The sequence below is a fragment of the Eubalaena glacialis genome, chromosome 5 (assembly GCF_028564815.1).
Source record: "Eubalaena glacialis isolate mEubGla1 chromosome 5, mEubGla1.1.hap2.+ XY, whole genome shotgun sequence".
Lineage (NCBI taxonomy): Eukaryota > Metazoa > Chordata > Mammalia > Artiodactyla > Balaenidae > Eubalaena > Eubalaena glacialis.
The window spans coordinates 77,224,644-77,251,664 of NC_083720.1; the positions used below are offsets into that span (position 1 = coordinate 77,224,644).

Genomic DNA, 27,021 nt, shown 5'->3' on the forward strand with positions numbered 1-27,021 from the left:
CAGGTGTTATTTCTTTGAGAAATGCAGGTGATACTGGAAAACATAGCACTGAGGTATTTTTTATTTTTAAAACTGAATAAGGAAACAAAGTCTGAATCTAATTTTACATTTATAAAAAAAAACTCAATGCTACTGCTTGGCTCTTTTGCTATAATTTTAGGTTCTGAATACAAGAGTATGGGAAAGAGCATTATAATAGTACATATAGTTTTTAAAAACTGTGCACATCATAACCTGGAAAAATGATCATACAGCAAGAGGCCTGAGTGGAGGTAGGCTAATAACACTTTACCTGATCTCAAAGGACAGCTTTGAGAAACAAGTGTAACCAATTGTAAAACCAAATTAAAATGGCAATATTAAATAAGTAACAAAATGATCCACATTTTATATAATATTGAATTTCCAAACATAGCTCATGAAAATCAGCAGAGAACCTATTATAGCACCGTTGAAGCCATTCATTATCCCATTGTGCTTCTGTGTAATTTAGGATTTGGGCTGAAGATATTACTTGGAAAATGTCAGTCTTGTTTTTGTAAATCAATCTGGATTTCAATGAAATGTTTGCTTTAGGAAAAAAAAGGTATTCTTAGCCATTTATAGCTCCACCCTTTCAGAAGGAAGAATGACAGGCTATATCTAATTTTAATTTAAAACCAAGAACCAAGCAGTAAGGACACATCAATGTCAAGAGTAGTACACTAAGAACCACACAGAACATTAGAAGGAATTTGGTGTGTGTTTTTACAATTACCAACTGATGTTAAATGAACAATTAAAAATTTACAGAGATAAAACTTTCTCTTTTTTTGCACTAACTGGTTTCAATACAGCACTGAATTTAACTCGTCTTTGGGCTTCAGTCTTTACATAGAATGAATGTGCAAGTGCCATACTGAGCACCTTCCCCAACTTACACCATGATAAAACAGATTTCACAGTAATTCTAGGATGATCTAAATTACAGCTGTTCTGGCTGACATCTATAAAGGAAAAGGACATTTCCTGGCCAAATTCTTTTTCTTTCTGCTTGATGGTGATTGTCCGGTTACATAATACATCAATCTGAAGATAACGGACCTTTCCTAACATTTTAACTCTTTAGTATTGGTACAACCATTGCCAGCAGTGAATCTGTACCAGTATAGGCCAACTCAAAATACACATCATAAAACATCTGAATGTAGTTTTTAAAGCAATGTCACCGTTTGTTTCCTCAGAAACTAAAAAGCATACATTTAAAAACATCATATCTCCAATTTAACCCTTAGAGTCAAGAAACATTTTTTATATCATTAAATCCAACTTGTGGTTGACCTCCTTTAATTACCATTCTCTAAGGGATTCCAAAAGCTGGAGTGTGCTCTGGGCCTGGCCTGTGGGACTCAAGAACTACTCTGGGAGCCCTAAGGTGGAGAATTCTGTTCCAATGCAGACCAGCAAGAAGTATCCTCAAATTTCTAGGCCTCAAATGCTCAAACACTGCTTTATTGGACAATGCTGTGTATGGAGGTTTGGTGTGGCTTTGTTTTTAAAGGACCAAGCAACATTACACTATATAAACACAGCAAATATTTTTTGTAGAAGAGTTTGCAGTGTTCCACCTATATTTAAGGACTTTAGATGGATTTTAATATGGATATGATAGTGACGGCCATTAGAAGATGCTGACTGTTTTAATAACATTTTCCCAAATGGCCAAAACAGGCAACGCGTGTTTTGGGTTCTGTCATACTGGCATTTGGCTGTGTTGGGGAAGTTATCATATTAAAAGTGCCCATAAAATAGAAAAGGCAGCAAGTGAAACTAGAAAAAAGTTGGAGCTATATGAAGCAGATTTGAAAGGAGTTACCTTTACTGTTTATCTAAGTTGAGAACAGCAGGGAAGCACAGGGGCATCTGGACTAGGGCTCCACTGCTGTCCTGAAGTGGAACAGGTTCCGATCGCCATGAAGAGGCGTCGCGAGGGCTAAGGACTGCACCCCAGATGGGAAGAGCCAGTCCTCCACATAGAAGATTACAAGGCAAAACAAAACAAACCACAATTAAATAACGCTGTGAAATCACTCTGATGAGAAAACAGAACACAAAGATATTTAAAAATATAAATAAATACATTTAGCCATTTTTATTCAAGAAACCCAGAGAACTGCTTTCAAAGCAATTGCTTCTTTAAAAACCACTTTCTAAATTCTCCCATAAATACTATTTTGATTGTCACTTAATGCAGCACCTCAGTATTTGCTGGTGGTGGTGATGGACTTTCACTTAATACCTCTTCATAAACTATTTCACTAAAGAACGTTTCCCTAGGAAAACTCAGGCAGCTTACAAAATATTGTTAAATACTCAAAAACAGAACCTGCAAAGTATTATTTTATTTAACAAAAACAAGGAATGTAGTGTTAAATTATGACATGGGGAAAAAGTATGCAAACCAGTCACATGGAAAGAAAGTGTTTTAATTTTTAATATCCACGTTTGCTTAATTTCTTGTGAGCTGTTCAATACTGTTTCAAACATCCTGAATTAATAACTGTACCAACAAAATTCATCCCCAGTGTTTCCACAGGAGACATTAAAATATGACCAAATTATTTTTTTTTTTTCCTTTTCTTCAACCAAAGTAGTCTTTCTCAGTCCTTTTTGTGCAAAAATATTACAAGAGCAATTCAAATGGAAACACTGAAATGACATGCCAACATTTCAGAGCACATTTAAAACACCCAGAATAATTCTTGAAATTACTGTATTCTAAAATATGACTACCAATCACTTTTAGGTTAGTTCTATACATCTATTCACACTGATGCAATTCTCCTAGACCTCTGAAAATAAACAGGCTCATTGGTCTCTTTTGGTGTCCACACAATAGGCAAGATAGGTTTACAATAGTGTCTAAATGGAGCTAGGCATCCACAGTCTCTTGACTCCACCACATTCAAAACAAAAGTCAAAGTTCATTTGGCTACCATGAAATCACTCCCATAAACCTACTATGGTTCACTGGATCTAAACATTTCTCAGAAATGTGTCATTTAAAAATTTCACCTAAGTGATGATTTGGGGATCCTTTAGAAATGGTAATATCTAAGATAATAAACTTTATCAAAATGAGTAATTGCAATAAAGTGCTTGTTACCTTTCAAAATGATGCTTTTAGACTGTGGTGTGTTGTCTGCGAAGTGTGTGCTATTCCTATGTAAAGGATCCCCAGGCATGAGAGTTGGGTCATCTCACCTGTCTCAGAAAGCAGCAGCACTATCTTTTGGTAGGCTGACAATAGGCACGTTACCCATGCGGATGAGGCTAAGCTAGAGCTATGGCAAAAGGGGAAGTAAATTAGAAAAGTGGGGAGGCATGTGAAGGGTTCCTATTATATTCATAGTTATATACAAATATATTAAATATGCTATAAAAATAGTCAACTCTTTTCCTTTGCAATTACTTCAGAAGCTCCTTTTAGAAGAATGCTCACCCACCCCAAACAAAAGACACTTTTTCTCCAATCACTATAAAATGGCAAGTGCCTTTGTGCTGTTACTTTTCCTCTGTTTAAAAATTCCAATCAGCTTATTCCTGGCTAGACTCACTCAGCAATAATAATATCCAGTGTTTATACCTTCCAACACTGACTCCCGAGGGACTAAGAACAGGGTCACAGACATTGGAAAGGTTATAGACTTGAATGAGTTTTACACAAATGTTTGTCAACAAACTTTCCATTACCAGAGAAATATAGGAAAAGAAAACAACTAGAAATGAGCAATACCAGAGCAAAATGCTATTTGCAGTCCACTTAAAAAAAAAAATAGGCTACCTCAATGTCGTGGAGACATTTTAAAACACGCTGAGTAACTTCCAGTTTAAAATAATTTTCACCTGTCTGTGTAGAGCCGGCAAATAGAGCACTATTTTAAGGGGCCCCTTCCTAAGGCTTCTTGAACAAGGGTTCATCTCCCTTCAACAAGCAGTGCCCTTAACTAACTGCAAGCAGACCGCTTTAAGGCAATGACCAACAGCCCAAGCACTTCTGAAGAATTACAATAACACTTTCACGAATCTACACTGAGGATTCTACAACAAACTATGCAAAGTCACTGGCATCCTTTTATTACTAGTACATTCCTAAACCAGATTTACGTGACAAAGCAGAGCACAGGACTCAAATTACCCCCTCAACCTGGGACAGAGTTGGGAGACTGAACTGTAGTATTTACTCACACGCTACCCCCATCTTCCCCCGTATTTGCTTTTCTGCCAATCTTTTCACTCAAAAAATGAAGTGCTTTTGAGTGTCTTGGTTCCGGTTTGACACCACTCGCGGCAGCAACTGTATTAACCCTACAGTCCTCGCTGGTAGTTGTTGAAACAACAGTGCCCCACCCAGTGCCACAGCAGTCCAAAGAAGGTAACACCTAATGACTGCCACCCGGAATAAAGTGTTTTTTAAGAAAAACAGTATCTGTGAGTGTAAAGCAGAGGGAAGATAAGATTTTTAAGTAGTTGAAAGGTGTTCCTATTTGGTATTTTTTCATGACTTAGATTTGGATTTTAATTAACAACTTTGGCTACAGAAATGAATGAAGAACAGGCAACTGCTGAATCTTCATCAGAATGCTCCAGTCTCAATTCATGGAGGAGGGCACAGGGACTGCTTTGCAGCCCAAGTTCCAGGGAAGCGGGAGGAAAACAAAGTTAAAGGAGGAGCTGAGAGGCAGTTACTAGCTCTTCTGATCCAACACTTCATTCTGACAGCAAAAGAAAAGCAGCCAGCTGCTCCCTTAAGTGTAGCAACCAATTCTAAGCAGGAAAAAAATGAGCTGTGAGGAACAGCAGGAATTATAAAGCAAAATCTTGTCTAATTTTCTTTCCCAAATACTTGTGAGGATGGAAAAATGCTTGAAGGGACTGGTGGAGGAGAATGTGCATAAACAGTCTACAGATTTACCTTGTGGCTTGTCTTACACTTTGCTTGTGTTAACCTAAGTACACAGTACTCACGGTTCACCATCTTTCTTTTTACATATGGGACTTAGAAAATAAACCTTAATATAATAGTTCATCATATCTTTTGTTTGCTAAATCTGTACCACTACATATCGCCAATAAATAAATGAGGCACAACTCAGATATATATGGTTAAGAAAGGCATTTTGAAAGGGGAAAAAAATACTGTTGCCATACTCTACAACATCAATGTTGTCCACGTGTACATATGCTCAAGTACACAGATATTCTGACATTTATTCTTGACATTCATGAGAAAGTCAGATGATCATTTAGCTAGAAGAGGAGCTCCTTGATATGTTAATTACTGATTGGCATCTAGTAACACTTCTTTTGTAGAAGGGTAGGTACCAAGTCTCTTTGGTTGTTTTCAACGTTAATTTTCTAGTTTATGTGTGGCCAGGCATGGTTTTCTACAGAAAGACAAAGTATACCCCTTAAGGATGATAGCAAAGCTGAGAACAGAAAAGTCTTAAGAACTGACTGAGAGTTCCCCTGACTCCTTTATCTAGCAATTCTGTACCAGATTATTTTCATTGCTGAAATCTTTTCTATTTAACAACCTCAATTCTGTTACACATTTTCCTTTAAGGTCAATTTTGATTTATTATAGCTTGCTGTCTTCCCTTTCCTCAGTAATAATTTTTGATATTCTAGTAAGACATTTTCCCATTAATTTTCCTTTGTTCTGTAGTTATAAATTTAATTATTAGTACCATAAAATCTACAAAATGCTTTTTTTTAATGTACGTAATTCTGGTTGGAACTTACTACCTTTAGAATGTATTAACAAATGAAATCTTAGTTCATGTTTATGAAGCATGTGAGCTACAATATTCTAGTGCTGTAGTGAAGGCAAAGCCAATTCCTACCCCTTCTTTTTTCTTCACAGGATTTTAAGATCACATTGAGCAAATATTTACTGGTAATTCCTAAATGACTACATAGCTTTAAGGAAAATGATGATTTAGCAAAACAACTTTGTGATCACATTAGTAACTCTGATGTATCATTAGGATGTCATCTTTAATTTCGAAATTATTTGTACCTCTAAACCAAGAGACTCAAAGCAGTCTTCATTAGAAACTTAATGGCACTGACACCCACATGCTATTAAAAATGTACCAAGATTTCAAAACTGCTACTGAAACCAGACGATGAGTTCAGGATGGTGAGTTATCACCTGAATCAAAATCAAGGCACTATGGGTTGTTTTTTTTTTTTTTTTTTCCCTCAAATAACCCTGAATCATTTCTGACTAAAAGAAGCATTGAAATTGTGGGGATAATAAAAAGGTTCCAACAAATCCTAAAAGTTAAAATTCCCACCAGTGAGAACGTTAAAAAGTGCCTAAAATATTTTGTGTGCAAATTCACTCCTATAACTGAAACATTCTTGAAATTACTTTCAGGCTTGTTAAAAACCATTTACACAACTATTTCCAACTATGAACTAGATCAAAATATGTGATCAAAACTCCCAACCATCTTAAAATAAAGCAGTGCAAATCCTATTTTCAAACATAATTGAAAAATAATGAAATGAGGGATATTTCTGAGTAACTTGAAAATCCTGTTTCAAATAATTTAACCTGAAAAAAAAATCCATTCCCAGCAGCACATCATACCTCACTGAACAAACTGTGACATCACAGCCAAAGTATGAACAAAAAAAGACTTGTGCCCCGGAAAACTGAAGAGAATACTACTGTATGGTAAACAAAAGGGAAAAGAGGATGTATTAGTTTGCACACGGTGTCAGAATCTAAGGAAACGTACTCATACCTAAAGGAGGAGATAATGCTTTCATGCAGCATACAAAATGTTTTGCTTTCTCTCCTTTTATCCAGACATATACATAATATTATTTTTACAGCATCTGTACATAGAGAATTTAAACTCACACAACATTCTGAAATTAATTACTATTCCATCATTATCCGAAAAGGGAGAGGGGTTGGGGAAGGGGGCCTACTGAGTCTACTGGACTGTCTTCATGGCATCATTGTAAGCTAACCCCTGACATGGCAGTGGTGTATCCTCTGTAACACTTGAAAACAGGCACAGAACCGCTCAAAGTTACTAACATTGTTAGTGCCTTTCTTATTCACTGGAGGTCATGTTTCATAGCTGAGTTTCTTAACACTTGGCAATATACTCTTTTTCCATCAAAAAATATCTGGGCAAGTAAAACATTGTCAGAATTGGCTATGGCCCTATGATCATCTCCTGCTGGCTGGTATTTAATGCACATCCGCAGCACGAGGCAGCATTTTCTCTGCTAACTAATTCCAGGAACTAGAACACTCAATACTGCATCTCATGAAACCACTGGAACTTTTCATCCTATCCTCAGATCATCCGAGCAACTCTTTTATGGGCCACCCCTTTCCTCCCTTGAGGGCAGAAAGGAAGTGTGTGTGTTACTGTGGTTGAACCTTGGAAGGATCAGTCAAACTGTCAGTCCTGCGCCGATTCAGTTGCTGCTGTTGCTGAGACTGGTGTTGCTGGTGATGTGACTGAGGGAAAGTGCTCTGCTGTAGTGGAAATGCAGCAGAGAGGATAAGCTGAGTTGAAGGGTTCCCATGGAGCAATCTAGAAGTCTAAAAAAACAAATGGATTATGCAACACTGCTTTACCCCCACTATACTGTCTACATTAAGATTTACTCAACTTTTCCACTCTCCGCAGGAACAAAATCTGTACATAAGTTTTGCTTTCTCATTTAAAAATAATATTTTGGAAAATGCTTATGAGGATTTCCCTCTTCCTGAAAGTATAACAGAATTTCATTTTTTAAAAGGAAGCTGAGCTAGAGGTTTTATGGTACAGAAAGCAATCTATGTCCTGAGACAAACCACACATATTCTTTCACTTTATATGTCCTAAAGACCACATTTTAAACAGATGATACAATTTAAGCATCACTAAGAGCATATGAAACATGAACATTCTGAGGTCAAACAGACAACGCCTTCTGCACAGGCTTTTTGATTGGCGAGAGCAGCAGTTCAGTGGCCAAGAGCATGGGCCCTGAGGCACACTGCCTGGGTTCAAACTCTGGCTGCCCCATTTACCAGATGTGTAACTTGGCCAAGCTATTTACATCTCTGGGCCTCAGTTTCTTCATTTACAAAATAAGGATAATCACAGTACCTCCCACATTGGGTTTTTGTGAAGATTAAATATTAAGATTATTATTATTTAAAAGTACCATAAAAATGAGGGCAGGCAAAGTTAGAGACTTATGTCCTGTAAGTAGCAGTATGATGTAACAAAGAAAAAGCAAAACAAAAAATGAGCGCGCAATCTGAAGTCAGAAGCCCTGGCTTTGAGTTTTGCTCTGCTATTTATTAGCTGTGTGGCCTTGGGCAAGTGTCAAGTCCATGAACGTCAGTTTCTTTTGCCTAATTGCTCCTTCTAGAGATACAAAGGAAACTAGCCAAAAGAAAGTGCAAGTCTTTCCTCACTACTGACAATACATCTTGATGCAGGGTTCATAATTTTAAAATGGAACTGTGATGGGTGATTTCTGAAAGTGTATATGAAGGACACCTGCACACGCACACAAAGGGACAGTTCTTTGAAACTTTAAGGCCATTAAGCTTTGCTAAGGACCTGGAGACGTTTTCTTTTTCTCTTTGTTATTAGGAAAAGCTTTTGTAAGATAAAGAACTCAGGATATTTATGAGCCTTACAGGGTTACAACAGAGGTACACTTTGGAACTAGGTGTTATATAACCAGAAAAGACAAATTGTTTATTTCTATCTACATATGAGTGTATTTCTAGAGGGTATTGCCTATCTTATTTCTTTAGTGGTCCCATGTCTTTGGAATGTTTTTTTAGAAGTGGAAGAGAATGTTCATTCTTTTAAGAGCCCTCGTTCCCTGAGAGACTTAGAAAACTGAGCTCTTAAGGCAAGTCTTCTCCCTTTCTAAGCTTTTGCTTAATTTTCATTGAATACATTTCCCCTAGAGAATAGTTTATAACTTATTATAAATTCTTGTCATTAATTCATTTGTAACAACAGCTAACCCAGTCATTAATGGCTGCACTACAGGCTTAAGGTCTAAGGGGTTGTATGATTCTCAGAGATATTTAGGCAACTAACCTCTTTTAGTTTAGCACATCACCAAGTTCAGAATTATATTTGTACCAGAACACCAATGGCAATAAATTAACACTGTATTTATGTCTGAGTATACAGTATAACACTGAATCTTCTAATCATACCATATGCTGTATAACTTTAAAACTGATGATATGTGCCTGGCATACATGGAATGGTAACCAGCACAAATCTAGGCTTAGCCTACATTCAAAATTGCTGGCCTTTTAGACCAGTAAGGAAAAAGCTGGATTTCCAGATGTCATAGTCTGCTACTGTGTACCCCCAATGAGGGTACAGAGGTCCAGAAATTTGTCCTGCTGATTTCTTTGCTGAGGATCCCGATCCAGGCGACTTTGTTCTGCACCCTTTAGATAAGTAGATTCTGTCTGATATACCCACATGAGATCTGTGTCTGCATTTTGGTTAATCTGAGTGTCTACTAATACATTTATCAAGACAGTGGTCATAAACTAAAGCTAGTTATGTGCCTTATACCATACTCAGTGATTTGCATGCTTCTTTTACCCAAGAGATATTAACTACCAGCACCTCCATATTACAGATGAGGAAAGTGAATTTAAGCAAGTTGAGTAACCTGCCAAAGTTCACACAGTATGTGGTACAGCAGTGACTCAATCTCAGCGCAGCCTATGCCTCCACAGTGTATCTCTGATGTTAATTTATTACCAAAAAGTTACTATAAAATTTAATCCAATAAAATAATTTAAGATAATGCCTAAACTAATTTTTTTTAAAAATCCCTTTCAATACCTCTGCCCTGTAGAGAGTACAGCTTGATGGGCCACTAGGAAAACAAGAGAAGAGAGAAAGGTGCCTTTGCTTGAATTCCAGAAACTCTAGCCAGAGAGAGCTCTATGTAAAGTACCTTGATACGGGCAAGAAGCAGCCACTTACTCTATCCAGCAGTTCAGACAGTGGGGTATCTCCACAGCAAGGTTAAAGGTTTTCCAAAGACAGTACAAGAGAAGAAGAAATAGCCACCTGGGATAAGCTTTCTGTCTTCATATAAATTTAAGTCGTACAATGAGCCTTTATGGACTTCTCAGATCATTTAAAAAATGTTCCTTTAATCCCTGATTTCACTCCATAAAAGTAAACAGGTCTGGGACAGCTTCCCCATGGGGAGAATTACCTGTAAAAACTGCTGCGGCGGCTGAGCCAGCTGCGCCTGCGGTGGCTGCTGAACTGCAGGGAGCTGCTGTTCCTGGGAACTCTGCTGCTGCTGCTGCTGCTGCGTGACCGGCAGCGTCTGTGACTGCGGCGCTTGTGGAGCAAAGGTAGGGTAGGCAGTCACCACCTGACCCATGAGCATAGCGCTGGGCACCACGACCGCCCCGCAGGCTACAGGAGCAGTTACTAACTTGGTCACAAGCTGCTGACCTTGAGAAAATCTGTTAGGAGGAAAGAACGGGAAAGGGAGTCAGAAGTACAAGGTATACATTATGAAAGGCGGTGGGCTGAACATTTCTCTAAGATAATACCCATGATGTTGCCAATGAACTGATAGGGTATAACTCTAAGATAATACCCTTTTAATACTGCCACATTAAAAGCTGTACGTTCCAATTTTGTTTCATGTTTTTAAAGATTCCCTTTGGGATATCAGTGAAACAAAAATGTGTAGAGCAAAATGAAGTGATCATAAACAAAAATACAAAACTTTTTTTCGATATCCACATGCAAAAGAATGAAATTTGACCTTTACGTCATATATAAAAATTAACTCAAAATGGATTAAAGACCTAAACATAAATGTTGAAACTATGAAAATCTTGGAACAAAACATAGGGGGAAAGTTTCATGACACTGGATCAGGCAATAATTTCTTGGATATGACACTAAAAGCACAGACAACAAAAGAAAAAACAGATAAACTGTACAACAAAATTAAAAATGTTTATGTATCAAAGGACACTATCAACACAGTGAAAGGGCACTCCACAGAGTGGGAGAAAATATTTGCAAATCATACATCTAATACGGGGTTAATAACCAGAAAATATAAAGCAATCCTACAATGCAGCAACAAACACACACTCTGATTAAAAAATGGCCAAGAGTCTTGAATAGATATTTCTTCAAAGACGATATACAAATGGTCAATAAGCACTGAAAAGAGGCTCAACATCACTAATCATTAGGGAAATGCACATCAAAACCACTAGGAGATACCACTTCACATCCATTAGGATGGCTACTATCAAACAAAGTGTTGACAAGGGTGTGGAGAAATTGGAACCTTTGTGCACTGTTGGTGGGAATGTAAAGTGGTTCATCCAATATGGAGAACAGTATGGTGTTTTTTCAAATATATTAAAAATGTAACTACCATATGATCCAGCAATTCCAATTCTGGACATATACTCAAAAGAACTGAAAACAGGGACTCAAATAAATACTTGTACACCCATGTTCATAGCAGCTATTCAAAACAGTCAAAAGATGAATACAACCCAAGTGTCCATCAGTAGATGAATGGATCAACAAAATGTGGTATATATATTACAATGGAATATTATTTAGCCTTAAAAAGGAAGGAAATGCTGACACATACTATAACATGGATGAACCTTGAGGACATCATGCCAAGTGAAATGAGCCAGTTAGAAAAGACATATATGATTCCATTTATATGAGGTATCTAGAGTAGTCAGTCACAGACTTATGTGCTTAGAAAGTGGAATGGTGGTTCCCAGGAGCTAGGGGGAAGAGGAGTGAGGCGTTATCGTCTGATGGATACAGATTTTTAGTTTGGGAAGATGAAAAAATTCTGGTGATTGATGGTAGTGATTGTCACAATGGTGCGAATGCACTCATGTCAATGAACTGTACATGTGAAAATGGTTAACACAGTAAATATTATGTTATGTATATTCTACCACAATAAAAAAAAATTTAACCTGTTAAAAATATCAACTTTTTTCTTTTTATAAAATTACTAGGTACTTGGGAGGTAGCTATATGTGACACATGGTTCATTTTGCTAATCAAAATAAACTTAAATCAAACTAATCAAAATAAAGCGGTCATAAGGGAATTTTAAAAAAACTCTCTAGGTTTACAGATGTTTACATTGCAAGTTGTATCTTATAAACATAATTCAAAACTAAATGACATTCTAACAGTACATAAAAATACACTCAATTTATAAATTTATCAAGGAGCAGAGTACCCACCGTGTTACAATTCACTAATATTCCCTCCCACCCACCTTCCTTCTTCCACAGTCTTTAGTAAAAGGACAACAACAAAAAACGATGCCTCTTCAGGGAGCAATATTATTTCTATCTGCCTTTTCTGTGAGATGAAGTTAGTTTCCAACACTGGTCATCACGGTGAGGAAACTGAGACATGACTCTACCGTCGATTTAGCATGACACAGCTGCAATTACAAACTGTTCAAAGCACATAACTACGATTAAACTTAGCACATATACATACTTTATATGCTCCACAAGACAAAATAAATCTATTCTGAATCCATTCCAAATCTTAAAAATAAAATACTGTATATTATATACTTCAGGACCAAATGCATTATTTAATGCAAAAACATATATAGTAAAAAATTTACCTATAAAGAAAGCACAAAGAAACAAATAACATTACAATGTGGCTTAATCATAGAAGTGCTAAGCACTAATTTCTCTGTAATCTTAAAAGTAATTAGCATCTGAATTGTCCAACTGCCCACTGGTATACTATGAGACTACCTCATCCCTCTCTGGCACTAAAAGAGTCTGCAACCTACTTTGGCTTAACTTCCATGGCTTTGTATATACTCCTACCTTTGCCTAGAACACCCTCCTGGACTCCCTGCCACACGCATATCCAAAGCCAAGCTGTTTAAGACTCAGGTCAAGTATCTCCTCCCTGAAGCTTTCCCTGACCACACTCCTCTCTTCGCCTGCTTGCCTCAACCCATAAAACTGCTCACTTCCTCCTTTCTAAAGACCTAGTAAGGATTTATCACATCAAACAATACTGATTATTTACCTTTCTATGGCTTTGACGAGTCTGATCTTTCTCCTGGGATAAAGAATGTGCCATACTCATCTAAGTAGGCACTCAAATGTTTGCTGAAGTACGTTTTTCCCCCTTCAAAAAACAGTTGTCTACAAATAATTGCTAAATTGTGTCCTCCCAAATGCATGTCAACATTCTACGTTAATGGATTTTCCCTCAGGCTTTAAAACTAGTCCTCTATATTTCTGTGGAGCATATTCATAATACTTCCTTTCAGAAGTCAAAGCTGAAAGCTGGACTTTTTAACTTGAAGGAACTGAGTTCCAAAGAGAAGAAATGAGTTTCTCTCTGCTCTTATTGCTTCTGCAATCCTGCAGCTTCTTTAGTCTCTGGAAATTATTAATAGGACTTTAATAAAATCTATTACACAGTCTAATACAACAGCAAGATTTTATTATAAAAGCAGCAGCCTACTTATATTGTACTAAAATAAGTAAAAAATAAAATGTATTTAAAATATAATTAAGACTATAGAAATCCTATAGTTGTTGAAAGACTCCTTCCTAATATTTGAAAAGGGTATTTCTTCATAATATTTGTTTCTAAGTCAGCTATTTGGATGACTAAAATAAGTCACAGATGGCGGTTTTTCTAGAACTGCCCACAGAACTTTAGCGTAGTATATGTTAAAGCACCTGAGCTTTGAAATCAGACACCCAGGCTTGAATTCAGATACCCTTCTTCACTCCCTTAACAGCTATAGACCCTTGACCAAATTATTAAAAACTCACTTTATTCTTACCCGGGGAATAAAAGACCCTAACACCTATTTTTTTTAAAATAAAAATTAAATGAGATAATACATTTGGAGCATTTAGTACAGTACTTAACAGAAATCAAGAAAGGTGGGCTACTCTTACTCCGTAACATGTATAAACCGTGGTAGCAAACACCCTGACCACTGTCACTACACTGACAACTCACAGCATCTGTACTGAAATGATAGAAGTTTTATAGTGATATAGACAAACCCGATTATAAAACTTGTGTAACAGTGTGCTGTAGAATTTGGATTCTACAATATTTGTTAGCACATTTCTGAACAAAACAAAACCTGTTGTTACTCTTTTATTACAAAGTCCGTAAACAATGGATACATTCTGTGTTATTATTTCAAATTCAAGAGTGAGCAACAAATTAAAATCACGTTTTTAAAGATCAAAGTATTGTTTTTTAATCAGACAATTTACATCTTTGGAATGACTAATGAAATATGACAACTACCTTATCTGTCTGTCCTGAGTGAATGTAGTTACTGCAGCACTCTGGGAACTGTTTTGTGCCATACTAGATGGAATCTGGACCATGCTTCCGGCCGTCGGCTGAGAAATCACCATAGTGTTATACAGTGGGGCTGTAAGCGTGCTCTGTGTCTGACTGGGAAGAGATGTTTGCTGACTGTGCCCGCTCAGTACATTCTGTTGATTCTGCTAGAAAAGAGAAGATTTTACAGATAGATTACCTGAAAAAAATTTATTCAGGAAGTATGATTCTACTACTCATCATTCTAACAATAGTTGACATGACAGAAAAAGAAGTGGCAGAACATATTACTCTGGGAGAAATCAAGGAATAATTTGTAGTCATTGAGGATGAATCAGCCTGCAGTATCTTGCTGGAAGGTAAGCTATGACTTTTGAAAAGGAGCATGATCTTAACAGGGATGATATGAAACATACATGAAGAATTTCTTCAAACACCCAGAGTAGGTGACTGACATTACACATTTTTATATATTTCATTTGAAGTCTTGAGATTCATAATCACAGATGCACACCAATTACCAAAATTTCCTAGAATGCTGATTAAGCCATCACTGCCCTAACAATACATTCTTCACCTATGGTAACATATGTCCTAGTCAGACTCTTGCAAGTCAAACTTTTTTTTTTTTTTAACACACAGAACTAGTCCGTATGTTCATTGTAAGCAAACTGCAAAATTTTTAAATGTCAAAATACTGAAAGCATTCAATGTTCAACAGTTAAGAACAATTTTGCTCAAAATATTTTAATTATCACTCTCAATACTATAGTTTCTAATTATTACTATTAAAGTTTTAAATATGGTATTGTTCAAGATGAAGTTTTTTTTTTGTTTTAGCAACAGTATACATTTCAATCACTGAACACTCCACAGCCCAGTGTACTCGATAACGTTACCTGACTTGATGTACTTTGTAAAGTCTGCTGTTGTATCATGTGCTGAGTTGTGCCAATGTGTCCAGTATTCATTCCACTTTGAATCTGGTTAGTCTGAACAACCTGGCTTTGCATATTTATAGGTGCAAGCTGCTGGATATTAGATGAATTTCCAGAAGAAAGTTGAACAGAACCAAAATTCAATCCAGGGGTTGATTGTTGTAAGAACATCTTTAAAAATAAAGATTACACTGAAATGATCTTTTTAAGTTAAAAAGAATGAGAGCATTAAAAAAAAAAAAACAGCTAAACATTAAGTTTCAAACGCAAGTAACAAGAAGACTAAGTCATTCTGAATGAACACTGAGCAATAAATAATTACTGAATAAAACATGATACTCATTTTCATTCTTCCAGTCACCCTAACCCTATCATGTTTCTGATTGTCAGAAAAAGCGTTATAAATTTCAAAACCTCCACTTGTTTGACATTTTTACATGTTGGGGATTATTATATCAGCTAGCGCTACCCTAACTCAGAGCTACTCAAAGGTCTGTGCACTGGCAGCTCTGCGTCACTCATCATTTGTAATTCACGCCATTAGATAGAAGCAGTCTTCACTTAAAGTTTCCTTTTACCAAAGTCCTAGTCTCCTTGGATAGACATAACTTTAGAGTGGCCGTGTTGGTTGACCAAATGAGACTAATTTGAATCACACCTACTAGTATGTTTTTTAAAAAATGATTGATGATTGATTCATAAATTCTGTACCTACATGTACCTAAAAGTCTAGGTAAAGTATTTTGATGTTATGGGTTTAAAGCTTACTAAACATTAGCCTGCTAAAAGATGACTCTGATCTGGAGAAACAAGGATGCTGATGGAAACACTCTTAGGAATGAATCATCTTTAGAGACTGTTAATACAATCCTACTGAGTAAATAACCAATGAGTATTTATGGAACTAAACTGAGGAAATGTATCTTTTGCATCTCACTTTTAATTAAGAAAAGTCAATTTCCTAAGAAGCCAAAATGCAAATAGCATGCTTTGTCTGAATTCAAACGTAATAACTTACCTGAAGCCCTTGACCATGGACCATTTGAAGCTGCTCTTGAATTTTTCTTAGTTCTTCTTGTTGCCGATGGATGTTTGCCTCTATCATCCGAGTCCGTTGCTCCAACTGGTCTTTCAGATGCTGCATGGCTCCTAACTGAGCTGAGAACTGAAACTTAAGTACGGTGGATGGAAAAAGTGTAACATATTTTACAATCACTTCTCATAACTGTAAAATGTGAAACATAAGCAGTACATCATGAGCTAAGAATGTCATGCCAGTTATTAATATATTGCCTCTCGACTCCTAATTTACCTATCTTTGCTCGGCTTTGTGATACTGGAGCTGGACCCTATAAATATATCTCCTTAGTCAGCAGGCACAAGCAGTCCTGTCAGTGATGATGCTGGAGGGATAGTGCAAAGGGAAGTGCCTATCTTTCTGGTTCTGGTGCTTTTCCTTCTTGTTCTTATGCCAATGGGTAGCATCCTAGTGAGTGTCATCAGCGTTCCAGCAGGTGGCTTTCCAGCAAGTCTCACTGGCATCCTAGTGGGCAGCTCCCCAGCAAATGTTACTGGTACCCCAGCAAGTGGCTTCTTGTTCTCCAGCCCTAGTCCGTGACACCTCCGTGAGTGTGTGTACCATCCAGTGGCTACAGCCACACCTGCCCTAATGGGATCTGAGTCTCAGCCTGGCCTGGAAGAGCAGCAGTTCAGGAGGGTCAAGGGAGTCTTCCAAGTTGCTCCCCCTTGGCTACTCTCCCTTTCACTTACATTTAGTGGCTGCTCTCTACACCTGTTTTCCCTGTAGTCTTTTGAATTCTCTTAACTGCTTTCAGTAGTTAATCCCTGTTACCAGTAATTTGTTATACTACCCCTGTTCAAATTTCTGGTCTAGCTTCTGACTAGATCTTGACTGATTACAAGATGAATTAATAACACTGGCTTTAGAAGACCTAGGTTCCTATTGCAGCACTACCACTTGCTAGAACAAGTTACTGAACTTCATTTCTACTCTTTAACAACTGAAAAAGTAGCCTGCACCTAGAGTTGTTCACATCAAATTCTGTCATCCCTAGAATGTCCTCCTTGTGCATTAGAAAGTTATAAAAGTTATAAAAATCTGACATTAGTAAGTTGTAAAAATCTGACATAACCAACCATAATATTTTCGACTGAAATTGTTCTCAGACAAGTACAAAACCTAGGCTTTTAAAGACTAAGCGATTATAAATGAATGCATGCATACGTGAATGAAAGCATATTCTACCTACAGAGTAAATAAGGTTTTCAATCTTACTTATTTCTCTGTTTCACCTGAGTTATAGGCAGCTTCTATTTACTACTGCTACTACTACTACTATAGGCAGCTTCTATTTACTACTATTTACTACTGCTTGAAACTTAGTCACATTTGTTGATTCACCACTTAAGCTCGTTTACTTAATTCCAGGAATATTCTGCACAGGATACAGTATAAGAGCAGAAAGAATTTCACTGTATTGGAAATCTGTCTTAATCTTAAAATAGTCTCCTACAATTCATGTAAAAGTGAGAAATGCCCCCCAAAAGCTTTTTTACTCTATCTTCAAAAGTTTGTATTGAGAATACTGAATATTACTTTTCCAAGTATACAACTCTGACTTCTGAAGTTGACAATACCAGATCAAATCATACATTAGATTACACTAGGTGTGAGAAAACATTACAAGTTTAATACCCTCATGCCTTATTTTTCATTATTTGAAATTTTATATTTATGTCATACAAATATATTTTATCCTAACTAAAGTTATTTATACCTTTAGGTAAACATTACATTGTCACCACTTAAAGGATTTCTATTAAATACAAATACGAAAATAAAAATAAACACAGAAAGCAGAATAATGGGAAATAAAATCATGGAACTAAGAGGCAGAGTGCTTGGCTTTATCACTGAATGAAATACGAGATTTGAATACTTATTAACATTTTTGACATAGTCGATACTATTTATTTCATGAAAATATTCCTTTACAATGTTAAGAAATGCTTATTCAGTATCTTGAGATTAATGACCTAATAATATTGAAAATATGTCAAATATTTACATAAAAATTCTGTTACCCTTCAGAATAAAAAGCTTTTGAGGACTCAGTGCTGATAAAAACTACCGCAACTCCAGATACTATTTAATAATACAGTGCTGTTATAAATACCTTACACAATTATATGTTGCTAAAAGTCAAGATTATGACATTTAGGTAATTTATAGCACTGTCAATATATTTGTACAAGTGTCATAATATATAATAGCTATAGTTATATATATATAACTTAAATAACCACATATGATAAGGGTATTTTTAGAAAAACATTGTTTTTACCTATTGCTAACTACCATTATTTGAAATTAAGATACTGTTAAGATATCTTTAACACCAAACAGAACAGAAACTTTTGGATTATTTTTAGCACAACTTAGTAGTATTTTTAACGTGTCTGAGGCACTGAATGAGTGCAGTCATAAATTACAAGTTGTGAAGTTATAATCAAAAGTGTCACTTTTGCAATACCTCTCCTTTGTCTTGCTGGTTTTTATATTTAAGCCTCCTCTGGGACTCAGTCCAAGTAACAATTCTTCCAGGAAGTTCTCTTTCACTTCCTCAGGCTGCATTAAGGGTCCATCTAATGTGCTCACATATCAAGCCTTCAGACCCTGAGCACAGACTATAGAACATTGTACTGTAGTTAACTATCCTTCCCTCTAGATGTAATAAAGTCTCTTAGTACAGATATATTTACTGCCAGCACCTGCAATATCTGATAATACAAGGAACTCAATAAATGTCCTGTATATAAACAAATGGATGAATACATGAATAAAATTACTCAATTCTTCCACTATCCATAAGAAGAACAAAATGAACAGCTACATTTCATCTTTAATATCTTTCTGCCTATACTGTTTCTCAATAGGGATTAAACAGGATAGTTTTTTGTTGTGCAAAACTGTCACACACCCTAAAAGACAATTAGCACCCCTGGTCCTTGCTGACTAAAGGGTCACCACTAAAGTGGTACCCCAATATCACTGACAATCAAAAAATCCCCAGATATTCTAAATGCCCACAGTTGAGATTTACTGCACCTATAAGTATGTACTTTTAAAAATCTCTAGTAGCTTAAAAACAATTTATAATTTTAAAATACTTAACTGAAACAAACAAATACCTGGGACATGCCTTGTGGAACTGGTAGATTTGCAGCTTGAGACATCACTGGCTGTGTTAATGACTGACCAACAGACTGGGAATTCATGGACTAGAAGCAAAATAAAAAATAACACTGGGGTGACAACCATTCCCATACATGAGCACTTCCACCAGAAATATCACCATGGCATCTTTATAACGGAATTACAACTAGCCTCATACTTTTTTAGCTGAGTATAGGCATGTCTCCCCCCCCTAAAGTGGAAATGCCTATTCCCTATTTATCTTTTTGTCTTTCAAGGCATCTGCCACATTACCTTGCATGGGCTCTCAATAAAAGCTGGCTGGACTTTACTGAAAGTGATTGGTATTTGAAATTAGATATAAAATGGCTCTAAATTATCAGTCTTCCATAATTGAAAAAAAGAAATCTAACATTTTACCTGAAAAATAATCAAAAGGACTGGTATGTTTGACAACTACTTCACAAAAAAATAAAGATCTTGAGTAAGTGTTATGTATCAACAACTATTTTGAATTTCATAGAAAGGGATAATCAATAAATGAATTTCTGAAGATTTAGATGATTTTTTTTCCCCCTTTAATAAATCTTTATTCAGAAGAATACTACCTGAAGAGTTTACCTGACTACTAAATGATGACCTCCTTTGTGCCATCTTTTCATGAGCTGGTAAATGCTGTCTGGGAGGAGTGCTAGTATCCGTTGGGATCTTTGTAGGTGTAGCTAAGGTTGGTCAACAAAAACAGAATAGCATTAGTACTTTATAAAATATAATTTTCAAAGATCAATCTCAAAATGCATTTCAGTGAATAAAAGTGGTTTTTGAGTTATTTTTCTAAATTATTCAATAAAAGTGAAGTCTATGACAACAAGATGATTCATTTTAATCACTTCTTTTTTAAGGACAAAGAAAATATCTGAAATAGGAAAACTTCAAATATAAAAATGGTTACTACTCCTATAACTCAATAGTAAAAAAAAACCAATAACTCAATTAAAAAATGGCCTAAGGACTTGCACAGATATTTATCCAAAAAAGATATAGAGATGGCCAGCCGATATATGAAATAATATTCAATGTCACTAATCATCAGGGAAATGCAAATCAAAACCACAATGAGATATCACCTCTACCTGTCAGGATGGCTATTATCAAAAATATCACACTGTAAATCAACTATACTTCAATTAAAAAAACAAACAAACAGCTTATAAACTGTTCAAAAAACAAATCTGAAGACAAGTGTTGGTAAGAACGTGGAGAAACTGGAACCCTTGCACACCGCTGGTGGGGATGGGAAATGTTGCAGACACCGTAGAAACAGTATGGATGCTTCTCAAAAAAATTAAAATTAGAACTACCATATATGATCTAAAAATCCCACTTCTGGGTATTTATCCAAAAGAATTGAGATCAGCATCTCGAAGAGATACTAGCATTCCAACGTTCACTGCAGCACTATTCATAATAGCCAAGGTACGGAAACAATCTAAATGTCTATTGACAGATGAATGGATTAACAAAATGTGGTGTATACATACAGTGAAATACTACTATTCAACCTGGAAAAGGAAAGACATTCTGCAATTTGTGACTTGGATGAAGCTTGAGGCCATTATGCTAAGTGAAATAAGCCAGTGACAGAAAAAGACAAGTACTGCATGACTCCATTATATGAGGTATCTGATATAGTCAAATTCATTGAATCAAAGAGCACAATGGTGACTGCCAATGGCCAGGAGGCAGGGAATGGGGAATTATTAATTAATGGGCATAAAGTTTCAGATAAGCACAATGAATAAGCTCTAGAGATCTGCAGTACAACATCATACCTATAGTCAACAATAATGTACTGTACACTTAAAAATTTAAGAGGGTAGATCTCATTTTAAGTGTTCTTACCACAGTAAAATAATTTGTTTTTTAAAAGAAAGAAATAGCTATAATAGGAAAAAATTTTTTTTCTAAGATCTCAGAAATTTCTATATTTAACCTCTTTTGATGTTCTACCCACAATGTTGAGTAGTTCAGACAACCCCCTTTTTCATTATATATAGTTTTAATACTCTGAGAAACAAAGGTGCTAGACTCTTTTTAAAAAATTAAAAAGGATATTAATTTAATGACAATTATGTAAGTCTTCATAAAGACAAGATACACACATAACACTTTCAAAAAGCAAACTCAAAGAACACTACTTACTGGCTCTACCAATAAAAAAGGAATTACTGTAATAGTTTTGCTTTCTTTTAGAGGAATGATTAAAAATAACTTAACAAGACCAATATTACTACCTACATATTTTATAGGCTACTTTATAAACTTAACTCTGCTAAATGTGAGCAATGTGCCTCTTGCTCACTGAAAAGGTTAGTGTATTTCAGAAATGTAAACACTTACAATTTGAAAGTGGCAGTGGATGAAAAATGTTGCTAGTGGCAACATAAACAATTTAGAAGGACTCTCTTTAAAGGAAGTCTGCTTTCAAGCTAGGGTACTCACAGGAAGGGTCTGAGACTGCAGTGTGAGATGATTTTCTTGAACTCCGGGAGGAAGCAGAAGGAGTTGGGCTGTGATCAAACCTTTCCAATGCTTCCTTGAGGCTGACTGTATTTATACGATTATCAGACCCAGAATCTTGGCTCTAAGGAGACAAGAGTAAAATAAATGTTTTCTTGTGGTTCAGTTCAGACTTCCCAAATTAGCAATACTGCTTGCTAATTCCTCCTCCCCAAAATCAGTTTTTACCCCATAACAAGGGAAGTGTACCTGTGTAATATTAGGTAAAGAAATGAAAAAAAAATTTTAATAGCCAGAAAGTTTTGGTTTCATTCTCTATTTAAAGAAACAACAGATGCAAAGGAATGAAGTTGGACTCTTACCTTATACCATATATAAAAGTTAACTCAAAGCGGATCAAAGATCTAAACATTAAGAACGAAAACTATAAAACTTTTAGGAAAAAAAAGGGAAAAACCTTTATAACATTCGATTGGGCAATGATTTCTTGGATATGACACTAAAAGCACAGGCAACAGAAGTGTATCAAAGGACATTATAAACAAAGTGGAAAAGCACCACAGAATGGGAGAAAAGATTTGTAAGTCATTTATTTGATAAGGAATTAATACCCAGAATATATAAAGAGCTCCTACCACTCAACAGCAAAAAACAAACAAAAAACCAAAAAACAACAACAAAAACAAAACCCAAAAAAACCTGCCACAAAAAATCCAGTTAAAAAATGGGCAAAAGTCTTGCAGAGACATTTCTCCAAAGAAGATATATAAGCAGCAAACACATGAAAAGATGCTTAATATCACTAATCATTAGGGAAATGCAAATCAAAACCAAGAAATACCACTTCAATCAAGACGGCTATTATAAAAAACAAACAAACAGAAAATAACCAGTGTTAGTGAGGATATGAAGAAATTGGAACCCTTGTGCAGTGCTGACAAGAATGTATAAAATAAAACAGTACAGCTACTATGGAAAACAGTATAACAGCTCCTGAAAAAATTAAATATAGAATTACCATATGATCCAGAAATTTCATTTCTGGGTATATCCTCAAAAGAATTGAAAGCAGGTACTCAAACACATATTTGTACAGCCATGTTCATAGCAGCATTAATCACAATAGCCAAAAGATGGATGCAACTCAAGTGTCCATTGATGGATGAATGAATAAACATAATGTGGTATATACATACAATGGAATATTACTCAGCCTTTAAAAGGAAATGCTGACACATGCTACAATATGGATGAACCTTGAGGACATTATGCCAAGTGAAATAAGCCAGTCACATACAGACAAATACTGTATGATTCCACTTACATGAGGTACCTATAGGAATCAAATTCACAGAGTCAGAAGTAGATTGGTGGCTGCCAGGGGCTGGAGGGAGGAGGGAATGGGGAGTTACTGTTTAATGGATATGGAGTTTCAGTTTGGAAAGATGAAAAAGTTTTGGTGATGGATGGTGGCGATGCTTGCACAACAGTGTGAATGTACTTAATACCACTCAACTATATACTTAAAATAGGTTAAGATGTTAAATTTTGTTACATATATTTCACCACATCAGAAAAAAAAAAAGTGAAAAAAAAAAACCCAACAGAATTAAGATGACACTTAAGTTTACAGACAAGGCACTAAAAGCATCTTTGGAACTCCGCATTTGACTGCTCAAAATCTTCTTCTTCACATCAACTCTGACCTTTCTCCAGAATTCAATATCCATATTGGTGATTCATCCAATATCCTGTCCTGTCCTCTCAGCTTTCTAGGAACTCCTCGTCTCCAAGAAACTTTTTCCTCTACTCTACCGCATTCAATCTCTACTCCTTGTCATTACCAGATACTCTAGCACCTCTAAAAGCACAAATTAAAATCTGACTTTAAACCACCCCTGTCCTACCTAGCCTTCCAGCTCACTTGTTCCTTTGGAGACAATTATAGTCAACCTAAAATGATCGCCAACCTAAAAAAGATAATCAACACTAAGCAGAAACATTAAGTTTTCTAGTGGGCTCATCTTCTTACTCTTCACAATTACTCCATATCTTTCCCATTGTTCTTAAACTTTCTCCCTCTCTCAACTGATAGCTTTGTCTTAAATAGATGAGAATACTTGCCACCACCAAATATGTAACTCTGCCTATTAACATACCAGGTATATGAATACAACCATCTTCTCTTTCCTCCTCATTATAATGGAGGGAAGTAGGTCCTTGTTGAATACCTATTTTATACATAGTAGTCTGCATATGTTAATCTCAGCATCCTAATTTATCCCTCCTGCCCACCTTTCCCCTTTGGTAACCACAAGTCCGTTCTCTAAGTCTGTGAGTCTGCTTCTGTTTTGTAAATAAGTTCATTTGTATCATTTTTTAGATTCCACATATGAGGGATATCATATGATATTTGTCTTTCTCTGTCTGACTTACTTCAGTCAGTATGATAATCTCTAGGTCCATCCATGTTGCTGTAAATGACATTATTTCGTTCTTTTTTATGGCTAATATTCCATTATGTATATGTACCACATCTTCTTTATCCATTCCTCTGTTGATGGACATTTAGATTGGTTCCATGTCCTGGCTATTGTAAATAGTACTGCAATGAACATTGTGGTGCATGTATCTTTTCGAATTATGGTTTTCTCCATATATATGCCCAGGAGTGGGATTGGTGGATTATATGGTAATTCTATTTTTAGTTTTTTAAGGAACCTCCATACTGTTCTCCATAGTGGCTGTACCAGTTTACATTCCCACCAAAAGTGTAGGAGGGTTCCCTTTTCTCCACACTCACTCCAGCATTTATCATTTGTAGACTTTTTGATGATGGTCATTCTGACCCGTGTGAGGTGATACTTCATTGTAGTTTTGATTTGCATTTCTCTAATAAGTAGCGATGTTGAGCATCTTCTCATGTGCCTATTGGCCATCTGCATGTCTTCTTTGGAGAAATGTCTATTTAGATCTTCTGCCCATTTTTTTGGTTGAGCTGTTTGTTTGTTTTTTGGTATTGAGCTGCATGAGCTATTTGTATATTTTGGAGATTAATCCCTTGTTGGTTGCATCATTTGCAAATATTTTCTCCCATTCTGTTGGTTGCCTTTTCATTTTGTTTATGGTTTTGTTTGCTGTGCAAAAGCTTTTACGTTTAATTAGGTCCCATTTGTTTATTTTTATTTTCATTACTCTAGAAAGTGGATCCAAAAAGACATTGTTGTGATTGATGTCAAAGAGTGTTCTGCCTATGTTTTCCTCTAAGAGTCTTATGGTATCCGATCTTACATTTAGGTCTTTAATCCATTTTGAGTTTATTTTTGTGTATGTTGTTAGAGAATGTTCTAATTTCATTCTTTCACATGTGGCTGCCCAGTTTTCCCAGCACCACTTATTGAAGAAACTGTCTTTTCTCCATTGTATATTCTTGCCTTCTTTATCACAGATTAATTGACCATAGGTGTGTGGGTTTATTTCTGGGCTTTCTATCCTGTTCCACTGATCTGTAAGTCTGTTTTTGTGCCAGTACCTTACTGTTTTGATGACTGTAGTTTTATAGTATAGTCTGAAGCCAGGAAGACTGATTCTTCCAGCTCCATTTTTCACCTCAAGATTACTTTGGGGGCTTCTCTGGTGGCTCAGTGGTTAAGAATCTGCCTGCCAATCCAGGGGACATGGGTTCGAGCCCTGGTCTGGGAAGAGCCCACATGCCATGGAGCTACTAAGCCCGTGCGCCACAACTACTGAGCCTCCGCTCTAGAGCCTCTGAGCCACAACTACTAAGCCCGCACGCCACAACTACTGAAGCCTGAGCGCCTAGAGACCGTGCTCCGCAACAAAAGAAGCCACCACAATGAGAAGCCTGCACACAGCAACGAAGAGTAGCCCCGGCTCACCACAACTAGAGAAAGCCCGTGCACAGCAACGAAGACCCGATGCAGCCATAAATAAATAAATAAATAAATTTATTTAAAAAAAAGATTGCTTTGGCTATTTGGAGTTCTTTGTGTTTCCATACAAATTTTAAGATTTTTTGTTCTAGATCTGCAAAAAATGCCATTGGTAATTTGATAGGGATTGCATTGCAATCTGTAGATTGCCTTGGGTAGTACAGTCATTTTGACAATATCGATTCTTCCAATCCAAGAACATGGTATATCTTCCCATCCATTGGTGTCATCTTCAATTTCTTTCTTCAGCATCTTATAGTTTTCAGAGTACAGGTCTTTTGCCTCCTTAGGTAGGTCTATTTCTAGGTATTTTATTCTTTTTGATGCGATGGTAAATGGAATTGTTTCCTTAATTTATCTTTCTGGTCTTTCGTTGTTAGTGTATAGAAATGCAACAGATTTCTGTGTATTAATTTTGTATCCTGCAACTTTACCGAATTCATTGATGAGCTCTAGTAGTTTTCTGGAAGCATCTTTAGGATTTGCTATGTATAGTATCATGTCATTTGCAAACAGTGACAGTTTTACTTCTTCTTTTCCAATTTGGATTCCTTTTATTTCTTTTTCTTCTCTGACTGCCGTGGCTAGGACTTCCAAAACTATGTTGAATAAAAGTGGCGAGAGTGGACATCCTTGTCTTGTTCCTGATCTTAGAGGAAATGCTTTCAGCTTTTCTCCTGCTGAGTATGATGTTAGATGTTGCCCTCACTGATCCTTAATTCCTAGGTTATCAACATTCACATATTCAACACCATGACTTCTCTATTCCTTGATGAAGACCTTGACATCCACTTGTCCTCAGTCACTTATTCTTATAGTTAAACCCTAGACCTTGTCATAATCAATAAAAATAAACATTCCATAACCTCAGTTTCAAACATCCTACTCTCTAACCACCTTTCCCCCTGTTTCTTCCTCATTCCCTTTAGTATCCCAACTCCAATAATCCTTCAGTGGAA

At 36.2% G+C, this 27,021-nt stretch overlaps 1 protein-coding gene across 10 annotated transcripts in view; it reads right to left on the bottom strand.

The window, feature by feature from the left end:
• Positions 1–27,021, bottom strand: part of CLOCK (clock circadian regulator) — a 142,350-nt gene that overhangs the window by 10,525 nt on the left and 104,804 nt on the right. For 8 of the 10 annotated variants that reach the window (XM_061192318.1, XM_061192315.1, XM_061192314.1 and 5 more), the window contains 8 exons: positions 22,092–22,233; positions 20,211–20,311; positions 19,586–19,675; positions 16,392–16,544; positions 15,335–15,544; positions 14,397–14,602; positions 10,279–10,537; positions 6,838–7,615 (listed from right to left, as the gene is read on the bottom strand). In XM_061192318.1, the coding sequence (XP_061048301.1) occupies positions 7,436–7,615; positions 10,279–10,537; positions 14,397–14,602; positions 15,335–15,544; positions 16,392–16,544; positions 19,586–19,675; positions 20,211–20,311; positions 22,092–22,233 (1,341 nt within the window). In that variant the 3' untranslated portion in view covers positions 6,838–7,435. Of the gene's footprint in view, positions 1–6,837; positions 7,616–10,278; positions 10,538–14,396; positions 14,603–15,334; positions 15,545–16,391; positions 16,545–19,585; positions 19,676–20,210; positions 20,312–22,091; positions 22,234–27,021 lie in introns of those variants that run through there. The other 2 variants (XM_061192320.1, XM_061192321.1) reach the window with 2 other exon arrangements.